At 40.9% G+C, this 17,874-nt stretch overlaps 1 protein-coding gene across 13 annotated transcripts in view; it reads right to left on the minus strand.

The window, feature by feature from the left end:
• DST (dystonin) overlaps positions 1-17,874 on the minus strand; it is a 514,228-nt gene that overhangs the window by 249,664 nt on the left and 246,690 nt on the right. For 9 of the 13 annotated variants that reach the window (XM_040249211.1, XM_040249202.1, XM_040249212.1 and 6 more), the window contains 3 exons: positions 4,826-4,915; positions 2,528-2,605; positions 372-464 (listed from right to left, as the gene is read on the minus strand). In XM_040249211.1, coding sequence (XP_040105145.1) covers positions 372-464; positions 2,528-2,605; positions 4,826-4,915 — 261 coding nt within the window. Of the gene's footprint in view, positions 1-371; positions 465-2,527; positions 2,606-4,194; positions 4,294-4,825; positions 4,916-17,874 lie in introns of all 13 variants that reach the window. The other 4 variants (XM_040249210.1, XM_040249209.1, XM_040249197.1 and 1 more) reach the window with 1 other exon arrangement.

The raw sequence follows: 17,874 nt of genomic DNA on the forward strand, positions 1-17,874 counted from the left end.
CAGATAAATAAGGAGTCTAGGATTAATAGATACATACTACCAAACATAAAATAAATAATCAGCAAGGACCTACTGTAGAGCACAGGAAACTCTACTCAAAATTCTGTAATAATCTATATGAGAAAACAATCTGAAAAAGAATGGATAATATGTACATGCCTATGAATCAATCTGCTATACCCCTGAAACTAACACAACATTGTAAATTAACTATACATCAATATAAAATAAAAAACTAAATGAAAAGAGAAACAAAGTCTGAAATTTATTTTCTCCTGTTGGATGTGAATGCATAATTTACCCTTCACATGAACCACTTGAAAACCATCAATGAGGTTAAAAGAAATGACAATTAAGAAAACTAGGCTTACCTGAAAGTGCAAAATTATTGTCCATATTAATCCCAAAGTCAATTTGGGATTTCCATCTGTTATGTCATCATTTCTAATATTCACTAATTTCACCTGTTTTGTATATGAAAAGAGAAAACAAAATGCTTTTCAACCAGCACATGAGTTATTTTTAACTACATAAATCATTCTAAATTAGATATAAAAGAAGTCTGAGTAATTTTAATACCAATAATCCTTTAAAATACTGTTTTACCCCTAGGCTGCATCTTACAGAGGCTGCAAATTACAGAGGAACAACAAAGCCAAAATAAACATTTTGGCTTTGTTTTCTACAGCAAGTACTAAAAGTACACTTGTCAAAACAAAATCACAGTTCAAGTGAGAAGTCCTAAATAGTTAAGTTTTTAAACTAGAAATAATATTGTCTTTTGAAAATAAGTGTTATCTTACAATTACGTAGGAAACTATTCTGAACCATCAAATAATTTTAACAATTTTATCACACTTCTATCACAAAGAGTGTAAAAAAGAAATCTAACATTATTATTCCATTTGTCTACCACAGACTGCTACCAGGATAAGTAACTATGTAACTCACTGGACATGTAGCAGACTATTCAAAACTTTAAAAATAATATGTCAATAAAAACCAGATGTAAAGCTTATCAACTATCAAATTATGCATTCAGATATATTCATGCAATAATGATAACTAACACTTCCTGGAAAAATAATTAAATGTCATGAATGATACCTAACATTTTACTTCCTGGACAAATCACTACCAAAAATATTTCGACAAGGAGACACAAGTAACCATTAATCTTCTGGAAACTCCCACTAGAAATTAAGACTAGTAAGGCAAATATCAATAACACTTAAAAGATAAGCACTGAGTATTTGCTAGAATTTAGTAACTAAAAGTGGAGAAGGCAATGGCAACCCACTCCAGTGTTCTTGCCTGGAGAATCCCAGGGACAGGGGAGCCTGGTGGGCTGCCGTCTACAGGGTTGCACAGAGTCAGACACAACTGAAGCGACTTAGCAGCAGTAACCAAAAGCACTGTGATGTTCATAATAAACCAATTGAAGGACTAACAACAGTGTCTCCTTCTCTTCCTTATCCTCTCTTCTCTTTTTTCCCCTCTCCATAAAAAAGCAAAATTGTTGCCACCTTTGATTTCTGTTTTCAGTCACTTTCAATTCTCCTGAGTTTCACTGTCTCCTCCTTTTTTCTACTAACTGAAAGCTACCAATCACTTGGCTTATACCATGTTAATCACAGTGGTACCCAATCAAGATCAAATCCAATTCAGTGTTCATTTTTCTCCCATGATTTCTTCTAAAACCTCAAGTGAGTTGGGGGCTGTTGTCAGAACTGTTTTATTTTTAACCGCTTCTAAATCATCCAGTTGTACCTGCTTATAAAATATGAATTTCTGCCTCCTCACTATTACATTTTAAAAATAAACATATGCAAAGTTTTTTAAGTATTATATAAACTATCTTTTATTTTAAAAAAGGCAATTTTACAAAGTGAGTATAAAAAATATTCTCTCCCCACCACTAATAACTGTTCTTTGACATTCTTAACATTCTGTTGCTACTAAAATGTCGTTAACTTCCCAGGCAAAAGCATTCTAATTCCAATAGAAGGAAAATTAGTAGCTGTTATTCAGATGGTAATGTAGCCACTTATAATTCCTCTGGGCTTACACGTATGATTAATTTCCTTTTCTTTGGAACAAACGTTTAAAAATATTTTAAAATATCAGTCTCACAAAAGCACAAGTTTAATGTTACGAAAGTGAAGTCGCTCACTTGTATCTGACTGTTTGCAACCCCATGGACTGTAGCCCGCCAAGTTCCTCCAACCATGGAATTTTCCAGGCAAGAATACTGGAGTGGGTTGTCATTTCCTTCTCCAGGGGATCTTCCCGATCCAGGTATTGAACCCAGGTCTCTGCATGGCAGGTAGACTCTTTACCCTCTGAGCCACCAGAGAACCTCTGTTAATGATTATTAAATCATTATCAAATCATATTAAATGTTAATGATTAACTCAAAGTCAAATTTAACCTGTTCGTTCCCTGTCATGGTCCTATGTAGATTTATTCAATCACACGTGTGTCGTATTGTATGATTACAGCTCTGAAATTCAAACATCATACATACCTGGCGTCTTTTCAAATAGTCAAGTGCAATTTGTACATTCTGGAGTCTGTGAAAACGCATCCGACCCTTCTCTCTGGGCTAAGAAGAGAAAAATGCAGGGTATAAAAAACATTATATTTTCTGACACCATTGACCTTGCTAAATATACTGAATATACTATATAAATACACTGTATGCTCGTCATACTGTCAAAAATTTACTGTTCGGGGAAATCCATTAAGTTTTTAATGATATTTTAATTTTTTTGCATTACCTGAGATTCAATGTAAACTAGGGATTTTTCTGAATATCTTTTATTTAAATAGATCCTTTACTATGAATATTTTATTTAAACAAAAGGAAAAGAGAAAGCACCACAGAATATACAGACATCTCATATTCACTATACTACAAGTCTAGCCTACAATTATTTAGCTACGGATGCACGCAAAGAATTAAATACCATTCCCCATTTGCCTTCTTAATAAACTAACTCAAGAGGGTGTTTTTAATTATACATGTATGGCATATTAATGAAAATGAGGTAAAGTAGCATGCAGTTAGTATAAAAACCACTAAGAACGAGAAAGGCAGTAAAGGTTTACTTAGCCATGATACAGGAGAGAGAAAAGCAATTAAAGCCATGTAATATATTTCCTCTTTATTTTCATTTTTGCACACAATCGGTTGGACTTTAATTGTCTGACACTGCCTGGGGATGGACGTGATGACGTGCTGTGTCAGGGAAACTGACAAACCATAATTCTTTTCCTTGATGCCGTTTCCCTTAAGAAACGTTACAAGTCAGCAGAAGGAAAACATAAGGAAACAGAGCTGAGAAAATGTTCAACAAAAATACAAAGGATGGAGCTGGTAACTGACCACATAAAATCTTCCAAAGGGGAAAAAAAAAGAAAACTGAGAGCTGAGCTGAAACGTGACTAGGTTGCTGAAGCCAAAGGCAGCAGAATTAAACAGACGGCGGACCACAGGCGGGGGAAATAACCCCATATAACAATGATGGTGATGAATCCCCACTGCATCCACAAAACACACGTTCCAGTGAAAACAGGGGGCTCTGGGGATCTGATGACCAAAGAAACGCATCTGTCTTGCAGAGGTAGGCTCAGCTGACTGAGGCTCTCGGGGCTGAGACAGCTCTGTCAGGACCCTAGCATTTAAAACATCCTCCCCAAATAAAGTGAGACAGATAAGGCAGGCAGAGAATGTCTATCTAACACCGACTGCTAATAGGCATGCCTTAAAGCATAGTCTTAAATATAAAATAAATGTCCATACGTTCCTTCCATTAAAGCAATGAGCAGTTATGTCTCAAATATCAATTTCAAAAGTGGAACTGATATGCATAAAAATTAGCAGGCTGGTTGTAACTGTAAACCTTCACACTTACACAAAAGGTATATAAACTTCTTTAGCTCAGATGCCATCCTATAGTTTAAGCACATATGTTCAAATACCATGCAGTGCATAGAGATACAGAAACACATTTAAAGAGAAAATATGTCCGTTGTCCAATCTGTTGGTCCACACACATCCACCTCCCTGTGGGTCTTTGGCCCTTTGTACCATTTTCTAAACAGGAGCCAGAAGCCGTGGGTTACTCTATGGTGTTAGCGCTCACCGCACTGTACCGGCTAGGTTAGTCGAGTTACGGGGGCGACACCTACCCCCTTATCCTCATCCTCCACATCCTCATGCTGTTCATATTCGCATGCTTCTGAGGCACTCACCAACCGTAAGGTCTTCAAAAAATCTCGCTCCCTTGGCTAATGAATATAACAGACAGAAGACAGGACAGCAAATACACAAGACAGGCCGGAAATGAAAAGAAGAGCATGAACAGAACATAATGAAGGGACCGGGTAACCGAGAGGGGGAGGGGTGTTCACAGAAAAGGAGATGACACCTGTGGAGGGGTTAGACCATCTGTCAGAAAGCGGTGCTTATTTCCTTGCTATTGGTGAGACTTTTAATAGGGGGTTATATTATGCATCCAAATTCTGCTAAGCATTAAAAAAAAAAAAAACCAAGGTAAAAGGAAGAACAGCAGTAGTATTTTAATTACAGAACTGATTACATAAGCAAGGGCATCAAAGTGTTTCCATCTCCCAAAGGCACACTATTTAAAGTCTGAAAATGCTTTCGAATCTAACCAGAACTCTTTCTTCAAGCAGAATTCATAGCAGCTCACAAGATGGATGCTGCAAAAATCTGAACAGTTTGTGCTGAAAACGTACTAGGTCATATGCAAAAAGGATCACACGTTCCTCCAAATAAATTGTGAAATTTAAAACTTACCAAGGTGTCTCCTGAAAGAACCTCTAAAAGAGAGATCAAATTGTGTCCGTCTCTCAAGTCTTCATAGAGATCGTTCACGTGTTTTCGAACCTACGCACAAAAACACAATTTAAAATATTTGGTTATAGAACTCGGATTATCCTTAATATCTGGACAAGAAAGTGGACAAGGAGAAAACATTCCCTGTGTGTCCATTCATGCAGTGTTTTATGCAGGCCCTGACCTGAATCACGATTCCTGAGACAGCAACCAGGGACACCTTAACAAGGTGAGTGTTTAGCCCCCCAGCCCCAAGTTGGTCTTCCTGATCTCTGCCTCGCAAAATTCAAGATGCCAGAGGCACACACTCCACATGTTAAAAACCCAGAGATATAGCCTGGGTAAAAGGTCCATGAGACTCTAGGTACTACTTCTGAAAATCCCCGTGAGTCTATGATTATCTCAAAATTAAAAGTTTTTAAAAATATATGTGAGGTTATAAGGCCTCTATTCAAAGTTTCTCTGCACAGCATAAATCTTCCTATGGTGGAGGCTTTTCTTTTCTTTTTGAATAGCTTCTTTCTAAAGTTTCTATTGGACTACAGTTAATTTACAACATTGTTCTTGTTTCACGTACACAGCAAAATGGTTCAGTTATACATATACATATATTGATTCTTTTTCAGTCTTTTCCCATATAGGTTATTGCAGAGTAGTGAGTAGAGTTCCCTGTATGTCCTTGCCGATTATCTATTTCATATATAGTAGTGTGTGTATGTTAAACCCAACCAGTGATTTATCCCTCCCGGGAGATAAATCGCATAACCACACTCACAGTAACTGACAGTTAACAAGGCTGGTTTAAGTTTCTTAGTTTATAGCTCAAACCACCAAAAACTTCCCCAAAGCTCTGCTCTTCCCACAGAGGGACACCCCTGGCACACACCAGCCCGCTGTCAGTTTCGGCCGGACAGACACGGTCAAAGCAGGTCTCGAGCGTGGCTGTCCCCACCCCAACCTGCTCCCCTGGGGTGATGCTGCGCTGTGCTACTTTGCAAGCCGAGGACGGGGTCCACAGAGGCAGAGACCAGCATCTCCCACAGCACGTGGGCACAGGCCTGCGGGCCCCCTGTCTGCGTGAACACACACTCTGGAGGTTTACACGCAGGAGCCAGACTTCTGTGCACGTGCAAAGTGTCATGTGACTAAACAGCAGAAAGAAACAAAAAGATCCAAAGTATGGTCAAAACTTTCCAACTCCAGAGCAACCAGAAAGAAAGGGCCTAATGTAAACTGGAAGCAAGCCTTTGACGGTTAAGACTTTCGGGTCTAAAAAAGCAGCTTAAATACCACTAAATTTTGCTCTGCAGTGACCTAAATGGGAAGGAAATTCAAAAAAAAGAGGGGCTACATGTATACATCTAGCAGATTCACTTCACTGTAAAGCTGAAACTACCGGGACATTTTAAGCAGTTGTCGTTATTCGGTCGCTCGGTCGCTCAGTCGTGTCCAACTCTGCGACTCCATGGACTGCACCACGCCAGGCTTCCCTGTCCTTCACTGTTCCCTGGAGTTTGCTCAAACTCATGTCCATTGAGTCAATACTCCAATTTTTAAATCTTTCAATTAAAAAAAAATTTAATACTACTAAATTTTATTATCTTAACTGACTATATGCTTTACAGTATGATTGACTGTCAGAAAATATTTGTAATTAGTGAAGAATAAAATTCCCTTAAGAGTTTCATATCAACTTTATCAGCTCCTATAACTAGTATCTGGGGACTTTCTGCCTAAGTCACAGTACTTTTTAATATTCAACTAATATTGATGGGTAAATACCCATCTATGCATCATTAATGACAAGTAATGTAAGCATTACACTCAGGCCTAATAGCTCTAAGTAACTACTAATGCCAGTAGTACCTATAAAATGACCAGCAACACTGAAACAGTCAGATTATTTTTAACCAAGTGTTCCCATTTTCACAAGTGGACATTTTTATTTTGATTTCCCAATACCCAAGGAATATCAGCTGACTCTTTGGTGTCACAAGATAATTATATAACAGTAAAGGCAAGCTTAAAAATGCTTCATTTTTCTAAAAAAAAAAAAAAAGAGGAGCACATCCTAACACATTTCAGACAGTCCTATTTAGAAAATCTATAAATACCTAAATAAGTTACAAACAGAGTACTCCTTCCATTAAATATTTACATTCTATTAAATAAATGGCATTAAATGACATTCCCCTGAAATACTCAATAACATTTCACAGACGAGCCAATTTCCAAGGATCTTTTCAGGAAGAAATCTATGATACATAACACACACGTGTGCAGACAAGCAAACATGTGAAATGAGTGCTAATACTCAATTTTCTGGCTACACATCACGGCCCTGTAAGAACTGACGTGGTCTCATTCCAAGCCATGAGCTTGAATGTAAGGCTAAGGGCCCACTTAAAAACAAGATGTCCATGGATGGACGAATGGACAAAGAAGACACACACACAGTGGAGTATTACTCAGCCACTAAAACCACAATCTTGCCGCTTGCAACAACAGAGACCTTGAGGGAATTAGACTAAGTGAAATAAGTCAGACAGAGAACAAATACTGTATGATTTCACTTATAAGTGGAATCTAAAAAACAACAAATGAGCAAACAAAACAAAAATCATGGATACAGAAAAGAGCATGGTGGTTGCTAGGGGTTGGGGCTGGGGAGTGGATGAAACAGGAGAAGCAGATCACAAGAAACAAACTTCCAGTTATAAATGAGACATGGGGGTGCAGTGTGAAGCAGGGTGACTGCAGTCAACAGGATTGCATCACGTACTTGAAAGCTGCCAAGAAACCAAATCCTGAAAGTTAACTTTGTCTGGTGATGAATGGTATTATAACTAGAATTTTTGATCATCTTGTAACATATACAAATATCAAATCATGATGTCATATACCTGAAACCAATACAATGTTATCTGTCAATTATACTTCAATTAACAAACACACACAAAAAAAGCCAGAAGAGCTAAGCTTGTGAATTTCATGCATATGTGTACATCTAAATCAATGTACTCCTCTGAGTATCTCCAGTGTAATCAGAGAGTAGACTAATTCTTGAGAGCCTGAGCAGGAACACAAGAGACCACAGTTATATAAACAATATCATGCATCTCTTGACCCTGAGGCAGCTGTCGAATCTCTCAAAATAGACAACTCTATCATGCAGGTCTGACATCTTCAGAAGGGACAGTGGAAATAAGCACACAGTAAGGATGCCCCGGCCCGGGCAGGAACGAACAATCAAAGTTAAGAAAGCCACGTGCTCTTGGTCCCCTGTGCACACCCATGCCTGCCAGAGCCACAGTTCAATCCAGATACACTTCCGCTGTCTTTCTCACTCCAGGACGGTTAATGATGAGGTGTGATCAATAGCCAAGACATGGAAACAGCCTAAATGTCCATCGACAGATGAATGGAAAAAGATGTGGTACATATATACAAAGGAATACTACTCAGCCATTAACAAGAATGAAATGCTATCTGCAGCAACATGGATTGGCCTAGAGATGATCGCACTAAGCGAAGGAAGTCGGAAAGAGAGAGACAAAGGCCACAGGACGCCACTCACACGTGGAGTCTGAAATATGGCACCAATGCACCAATCTGTGAAACATGGCTTCCTGGTGGCTCAGACAGTAAAAACTTTGCCTCTGAGGCAGGAGACCCAGGTTCGATCCCTGGATAGGAAAGATCCCCTGGAAAAGGAAATGGCAATCCACTCCAGAATTCTTGCCTGGAAAATTCCATGGATGTGGGAACCTCGTAGGCCACAGTCCATGGGGTCGCAAAGAGTCGGACACGACTGAGAAACTTTCACTTTCCGAAAAAGAAGCAGAATCACAGACACCGAGAACAGACCGGTGGTTGCCAAGGGGCAGGGGCATGGGGGATAGATGGAGTGGAAGGCTGGGGCTAGCAGAGATAGGCTTTAATACACAGGATGGATAAACAAGGGCCTTCTGCACAGCTCAGGGAACTATATTCAATACCTTGTGATAAGCCATAATGGAAAAGGATATTTTTTAAGCCATAATGGAAAAGGATATTTTTTAAAACAGTGTGTGTGTGTGTGTGTAGAACTGAATTACTTGCTATACAGCAGCAATTAACAAAACATTGTAGATCAGTAGATTTACTTCAATTAAAATTTAAAAGATCAATTAATTTAAAAATCAATTAGAAATCAATTTTTTAAAAGATGAGGTGTGATTCTGAACACATACATGAAAGTAATTTCACAACTTGCTCTGCCAGACTGAACCCAACTATGGACATGAGGGAAACTTTCCACCACAAGGGGTCCTTTCCACAACCACATTCATGCACCAATAAAGAAAAATTAAATTAGGCATGTTTAAAGAAGAACAAGATTAAGCCAAGCCAAACCAAATAAGGGAAAGAGAAAACATATCACGCAGGAAAAAGGATTTCAGCCTTGCCTCTGCTGCAGGCCTCATGAACCAGTTACCCAACCTCTCGAGGCCTCCATTTTCTCACCTGCAAAATAAAAGACCAAAAACAGAAGGCCTCGAGTTCAAACTAGAGAACGAGAATTCTGTGACCTGAAAATAAAACTGTCATCATTTCTTTAAAAATCACTGTCAACTTAAAAGAGAAAATATGTAAAATGGAAAGCTGCTAAGAATTTTAGGAAGAAATACAGAAACAGATTAACTCAGCTTCTGTAATGCTTGAAAACATGCTGAGTCATTATTTATCATGGAATACTGCTATTTTGCTTGTCTCAGGGGGTCATTCTGAGGTTCCAGAGAAATACTGTATATGAAAAATGCTACCTAAATGTAAGATACCATTATTTTCATCTTCATGACTCCATATAAAACAAATGCACCATTATTAACAATAATAAACAAAAATACATAAACGGACCCAACCCTGTGTAAGTGCTTTATAAGTTATCGGCTCATTTTCCTCACCACAAACAAATGAGATAGAAAAAGAATGCCAACTAAAAATTAAATATCAGCATTATGGAAAATAAAAAGTATAGTATTAAGAGAAAGGAGTGGCAATGGGTGAAGGGAGTGAAAGCAACTGGGGTCCTATAGAAATACCCAGTCACGTGATCAATCAGGGGTGAAAAAGAAGGAAATAGTTCAGCTGCCACAGAAAAGCCTTTTATTTTGTCTAATGTCTGAGTCACAGACACGTGGCCTGGTAACTTTCCTTCACAGATGACTGTGAACTGCCAAGAGTTTCAACCTTCCACTTTCGCTTTTTAATAAAACATTCTTTCTTCTCATTTTGGATATTCTCTCCCTGTGGGACAGAAAGCTGTCTGAATAAATAGTGCTCGAGGAAATGATGAGCAAGTTGAAAGCACTCTGGGACACTCTGGGGTTAAATTATATAACTTGAATTACATAACAGGGATGAAGCATCTTTTTCTGTGTTTTTTGAATCCTATGGGATTTTCCCACAATTTTGCAGGCTGTCTTAAAATGTGGTCCTGCGTTGCACCTACAAGCTCACCCCTAGAGGGCGCTCATCTTTTGCATAGGAAGAGTTTTCCTAAGGAAGGGAAATAGAGGCGAAGTGGGTGGGGTGAGACCCTGAACAAGGTCCTGCTGATGACACACAAATATTCCCATTTTATTTCTGATAGAGAACAGAGTAGACTATGCCAGGCCTTCATCACTGAAATGGCTTAACTGCTCAAAATAGCACTCTGGAATTTTTACTTTAGCTTGTAATTGCTTGATTTCACGTGGGCTAAATCAAATTCAAGTCTGAAGATCGGGTTGACCTTCAGACATATAAACACAGTTGATTATGTAATGCTTAAGGATGCCTTTTTCAAAAGTCTGACTTTTAGTGGTTGATGTCAATCTAGACGAAAATCTCACTTCCCATATTTATCCTTAGCACTACTGTAGAGCTGCAGTTCGTGTCAGCAAATATTTATTAAGCATTCCTCATATACCAAGGTACCACCTTGCTTTTATTTTGGGGCCACAAAAATAAAAAGTGGTTCTTCACTGCATGAGGCAGGCTCTCTAAGTCGCAGACTCAGTAGCTGCGGCAGGAGGGCTGAGACGCTCCATGGCGTCTGGGGTCTTAGTTCTCCGACCAGGGACCAAACCCACACCCCTGCACTGGAAGTGGATTCTCAACCCCTGGACCACCAGGGAAGCCCCTGAACTGACGCGAAGGGTGTGGAGTTGGATAAAGAAGGCACGCCACCTCTTGAGGCCCACAGGCTGGGATGACAGAAACTGTGGGAGTCTGAGAAGGCCTCCCCCAAAGATGGGAGTGTCCCACCTGAAGGAAAGAACCAGAACAGGGGGCGAGATGAGGGAGCTCCCAACTCCAGGGAAGGACAGCGTCCGGGACACCAAGGGGACAGGAGTGGGGATGGGGCGCAGGGGCAGGGCGTGGGGGCCTGACCTCCTCCTGGGTACGGACAGCCTGCCCTGAGCAGAGCCAGCCGCTGAGACCCAAGCAGGATGAGGACACACCTTCTCTGAGCAACATGAAAGCTCCCATCCTATCCTGAGCAAACCCAGAAAGAGCTGCTGAAGGTCCAGTCGATAGGTGAGGATGCAGGAAAGGTCCCTGGTGGGGGGCACACAGAGGCCACACACTCCCTCGTGAGCCCAGGGAAAGGGGATGCCTCCCACCCCAGCAGCAAGGAACAGACCACGAGCAAGGACGGCCAGGCCCCTCTTAGGGCAGTCCTAAAGCTGCAGGACACGCTACTCTGGCAAACAACCCCTATCTTTAGAAAGACACATAAGTAATAAAGGCCTGCCCCAAGACAGAGCACCTCGCAGCCTTGGGTGGAAAGAAACGGGAGACTCAGCTTCAGGCGAAACTACGAATGAAGATGTTATTCAAAGCAATTTTTTGATTCTGAACAAATACATTCAGGAAAAATAATCAACCACATTCTTGGGGGTGAGCTCCTTACAAGTCCTACTTCGAAAATAAAAATAACCTGCCAATAAGTTACTACATCAATTACTGATAAGTAAATTGATGCTTCAAAAATGCACAGAAATGCTTTAAAACACTGCATTTGCTTCAGTAGGTCCCTTTTCTGAACGGTTGTTTATTACAAACTTATGTCAGTACTATTTCTTCAAGAATGGTGAAGAAATAAAACCACAGCTCCGACTCTTCCTAAATTACCGTAAATTCTAATCTGGTTCAGGGAAATCTAAAGGGTAAATATCATTATCTGATGTAATAAAAAGGTGGTCATGCTTTTCTCCAGGCAGTATGTTAGTTCAGCATTAAGGCCACTCATAATTATCTCCTTCACTGGTTTCTAACCATAAAATAAAGATATTCATCATACATCTTAAGGTATTAATGAATAAAATAAGGAAGCGTTTCAAACAACTCAGTTGTTGGCCCCAAATAGTACAAATAATCTGTCTACTCCATAAAGGACACGATTAGTTCTCAGACAAAGAAGACTTCTCTTTGAAGCTTTCAGATGGACAATCGACAACCAATTTTAAAAAACCAAACAAAAACAAAAGGTCTTCTCTAGTCTTTCATTACGAGGTAGAACGATAGGTCGTTAAGTAAAGTCATCTTTCTTAGTGATAAACACGTTAAGATTTGGGAGCATTCTGATTATGGTTTTAACCCAGGTACTTCTTTTTTTTTTTTTTTTAACCCAGGTACTTCTTATATTTTCTTCTGTATAGTTTTACCGTTGTCATAGGAACACTTATAAAAGAAGATTTCAACTTTTAGAAATTTTAAAGGATGAAATTATTTTCTGTAATAATTTGTTTGGGGTTTGGGTGGCTGGTTCTGGTTGAGTTTGGTCTGATTTGGGTCTCCTTTTCCTTCCAATTCTTCCCCTTTTACAACAGAAAGACAGATAAAAATCTGTTTTTGCACGGGTCTTCCCCTCGGTTGCAGATCTTGTATGGCCCGCAGAACTGTATTATCTCTTGGTGCTGAACAATTATAAATAATGTAATTGAAGGAGAAAAATAAAATTCAGAAGTCAATTACTCTACATATTAGTATTGTGTATCTGCCCACTGTTTGGGGGTTGGTTTTCATTAAGGATGTAATCTAAAGAGTCTCCATACTACAACGTCAAACAAAGGAGCCCTGGTTAAAAAGACGTTAGTATCATCCATTCCATGTGAGCTTTACAAGGGGTGGCGGGGTAAGGGTGGGGGTTAGGTGCAGGACAGTCACTGAGGCTCAAAGGCAGGGATACTTGGCCAGACGATGTGGGTCTCTCCTTTCAATTTATCCAGTGCCCTCCTGGCTCATACCTGACACATGTCTTTCTTTAAACCATTTATCACTTCAAGAAATCAAGGACAGTTTTCAATAATAACATCAGGAAATGGGAAGACACCAATCACCTGCATTTTGACACTCATCTCTTTCCTGTTCACCTTCTTACAGTTTGGGCAAAAGGAAGCAAGAGCTGGGAAACCGGGTGCCAGAGTTACTCACCACTGACAAGGAATAATCAATGAGCTGGTCGGGGAAATGAAATTGATACAGGTGTAAGCGTGTGACTACAGTGATGTAACAAGACTGCTTGTTACTGCTTGTAACAAGATAGTGAATATTATTATTAAAGCAATGCACAACGTGGGCTCATACATGCCAAGTCCTAAACACATGAAATGAGCCGATCTGACATACGGAGCCCACGCTCCACTATCAAAGTCCTATTCCTTTATCACCAACATTTTTAACAAATTCCACTGTTTTCTCAAATTCTAGTTTTTACTGGAAAAGTTCTGAAACAGAATTTCACATGTTTTTCAATACAAATCATGTAAAAAATATTTAACATTTTTTTTTCCTTTTCTTGCCCAACTTTATCTAGAAGTACTCTTTTTTTTTTTTGGCCATGTCACAGTACATGGGATCTTAATTCCCTAACCAGGGACTGAACCCGTGTCCCTTGCATTGGAGGTGTCTTAACCACTGGACATCAGGGAAGTACCTAAAATATTTTTTTTTAATTTTAACTTTCATTTTAAATTACAGACATGACCAAAACTTCAACTAGTTCAAGAAATGTGTATTTCCTCCATAAACCCCCACTTAATGACTCTCTGGTAAGGTATTCCCAATAATGTAAGTTAGGTCAGATTAACTATTAGAAACTGGAGATGAACTCAAGTAAATACAACCAGTCCCCAGATAAAAATAAGACAGCTCCTTGGATAAAGAAACAATCGGTCATTGCCTCCAAATTCCAAGTCACTTTATCACACCGATACTCTTCTTAACACCTGTCTGTTATCAATTTCAAAGAAGCTTTGACCACCTTTAGTGATTAGATGGAATAACCGTGGGGGCTGGGTGTGGGAGGGAGGCACCCTGGGGCACCCAGGGGTCCAGAGAAGAGCTTTGAAAGTGAGAAAGAACAGGAGGGCCTTGGGCAGTTGCTGGGCGGAGAGAGCAGAGTCCAAGAGAGGGGTCAGGGAGACGGACAGAACCTCCAACGACTTGGCAATTCTAATGAAAAGGCTTGCTATGGCCCCTGCTTACTGAATACTTCTGAGCTGAATCATCTCCTCTGGGGCTTGTGTCAAACGCCTGACCGGCTGTCAGAGCTCAGCCTGTTGCACAGTAATTCAACAGTGAAGTGGACACTTGTCCCGAATAGGAGCTGCCCTCTCTCCTTTTGGCACCATTTAAAATACCTTTTACAGGAACCCTCCCACACTGCTGGGAATGTAAACTGACAACAGCCACTATGGAGAACAGTGTGAAGGTTTCTTAAAAAACTAAAAATAGAGCTACCATATGACCCTGCAATCTCACTCCTGGGCATGTATCTGGGGAAAAAAATCATCATTTGAAAAGATGCAAGCAACCCTATGTCCACTGTAGCACTATTTACAGTAACCAAGACGTGGCTATCTAAGTGTACACGGAGAGATGAATGGCTAAGAAGACGTGGTACGTATATGCAACGGAATACTACTCGGTCATAAAAAGGATGAAATAAGACCATCTGCAGCAACACGAATGAACCTAGACATTATCACACTAAGTAAGTCAGACAAAGACAACTGTATGTGGAATGTAAAAAAAACAATACAAATGAATTTATTTATAAAACAGAAAGAGACTCACAGACATACAAAACAAACTTATGGTTACCAAAGCGGAAAGGGGAGTTGGGGGACAAAGTAGGAGGTTGGGATTAATATATACACACTGCTGCTGCTGCTGCTGCTGCTGCCGCTGCTAAGTCACTTCAGTCATGTCTGACTCTGCAACCCCATAGACGGCAGCCCACCAGGCTCCCCCGTCCCTGGGATTCTCCAGGCAAGAACACTGGAGTGGGTTGCCATTTCCTTCTCCAATGCAGGAAAGTGAAAAGTGAAAGTGAAGTCGCTCAGTCATGTCCGACTCTTAGCGACCCCATGGACTGCAGCCTACCAGGCCCCTCCTCCGTCCATGGGAGTTTCCAGGCGAGAGTACTACTATATATAAAATAGATAACTGGACTTGTCTGGTAGTCCAGTGGTCAATATTTCACCTTCCAATGGAGGGGGCACGGGTTTGATCCCTGGTCAGAGAACTAAGATTTCACATGCCTCTTGGCCAAACAAAAAAAAAAAAAGACAATAAACAAGGTCCTACTGTATATAGCACAGGGAACTCTACTCAATATCTTGTAATAACCTGTAAGGGAAAAGAATCTGAAAAGTATATAGTATATGTGTTATATATATATAAATTTATACATTATATATATAAATTAATATATATATACTGAATCACTGTGCTGTACACTTGAAACTAACAAGATACTGTCAATCAACTACACTTCGATTTAAATTTGTTTTAAATACATAAAATTCCTTTTAGGACAACTGTTTACAGCAAAAAGAACCACAACCTCAGGGCACATTTAGCAAAGGCCCCACCGAGCCCTCAAGGAGTCACTTCGCCTCCTTTGCAGAGGATGATGAGCGAGGCTGTGCCACCGGCTGGGATGGTGCCCGATGACAAGGCTCAGGAATGGGAGGCGGCAGGGCCCTCTGCAGGCGGCGTGGCTGTGGGTACCGTTCTGGGCGGGGAGCCAGCCGGGAGGGCCGCCCTGGGTCACACCGGCGTGGGCATTCCCCGTGTGCCGTTCGGAGCACTGTGCTTCCAAGAGAGGGACGACACGAGCTGTGGCTTCATGTCTTTTTAAGTCTTAAAGACTAGAAAATCTCAGGGTCTCTCAGGAGCGCATGTTAAGGTTCTGAGCCCTTTAAAACACCGCGATGCTCTCTGATACTCCACATGCAACTGATTCAGCCTTCTTCTAAGCCCAGGTCCTCGAGTCCTTACGAGTAAACAACTGAACAACTGGTTGCATCCTCTTCATTAAACCTCTGAAGCAGCCGGGATTATGACAAGACAACTGCCACAGGGAGATGAACACGGAGACTATTTTTAAAGACACCCCCAGATCATGCGATCCCACTGCTTCTGCTCCCAACCACGCTGAAACCTGCCTCCTGTTAAAATGTTTCCTTCAATCCAGATGAAACTCCAAGGCCCGCAGACCCAAATGTGTGTGTGGGCAGAATCATAAATACTGGTTTATCCATCACTAATAAAGAAAAATTGTATATGCTGTTATTGAAATGAATTTCTGCCACAGAATTATACCTTCTGTGGGAAGATTCAAGCTTAAAAAGCTGGCATCAATTTTTTCAAAGTGATCACCTCCCAGGGATGGAGCAGGAGGCTGGGCTTAGCAGATGTAAGCTATTATACACAGGCTGGACAACAACAAGGTCCTACTGTATAGCACAAAGAAGTGTATTCAACGTCCTATACACCATAAAGGAAGAGAATGTGAAAAAGTATGTGTGTGTGTGTGTGTGTGTGTGTGTGTATTCTTTTTGTGGAATATAGATATGTAGAGATACACAGTATATATAGATACATATAGATATATAGCTGAATAATTTTGCTGTACAGCAGAAATTAACAGTGTAAATCCAATATACTTCATTTTTCTTTTAAAAAAAAGGGATTACCTCCTAAATGACACTGCAATTTTACCAAATTTCCAGATTTCAATCTGCTCAGTAGAGACCTGTGGATCACGGATGTTCGACAGTTAGTCCTTGCAGGCGTTCATGACCAGAATCAGAGGCGATGCCCACGTATGCCGCATACTAAAGCCTAAAATCTAAGCAGATCTTATTTTTCCTCCAGTCCCTGTTCTGAACATCCTCTCTTTTAGACAGATAAGAGACCACCTTGGAACTCAAGGGCCATGTGTGCAAAGGTGAAGTGAGGACACAGCTGCGGTGCAGTTCAGCACACACGTGCCCCCGCGCCCGGGTGGGACAGCTGCACCTCCAACCCCGAGGGCTGAGAGAGCTGGGAAGGAATGTCGGCTGGACAGTGGCGGTCTCTGCTTGCACTGGAGGTATTCTTTCTACCCGAAATGCTGTTCTGTCCCCACTCCTCTGGCTATTGAATCTTACTCTTCCTTCAAGGTCAAACTCCAGGGTCACCCAAATCATGAAAGCGTCTCTCCTCTGCCCTCCCGTAGTTCCTGGCTTATACCAGGACACCACCGACCATCCTTTTCCTTCAGGAAGAGTTTTACGTACATGATAGCACAAACGGAAGCCCCTTAAGAGGACAGAGTCTTAGGTCCTCATTATAAACGCTTTGTGTGTCGCACAGTACCCTTCACACAGCAGACAAAGAAGTTCTGTTCAATAAATAAAAGATGAGCCATCTGTACTTTGCCTGTGACCTTAGCCACGCCCTCAGCTGTGGGCTCCTGAGTGCCTGCCTGGTGATGGGGAAGAAAAGAAACTCAGGACACAGAATCATGAACTCCATCACCCACTTCCCAGAGGGGATCTGTCTCTCCTGCAGGGCCCACCAGGGCATCTGTTACAGCTGGCACCTGGTACTGTGTCCTCTCATACAGCTGGTGCTAAATAATGCTGCTCAATGACCAACACAGAGAGGGAAACCTCCACTCCTGCACCAAATCCTCACGGAGAGGGAAA

The sequence above is a fragment of the Oryx dammah genome, unplaced genomic scaffold (assembly GCF_014754425.2).
Source record: "Oryx dammah isolate SB20612 unplaced genomic scaffold, SCBI_Odam_1.1 HiC_scaffold_11, whole genome shotgun sequence".
In the NCBI taxonomy this organism is placed as follows: Eukaryota; Metazoa; Chordata; class Mammalia; order Artiodactyla; family Bovidae; genus Oryx; species Oryx dammah.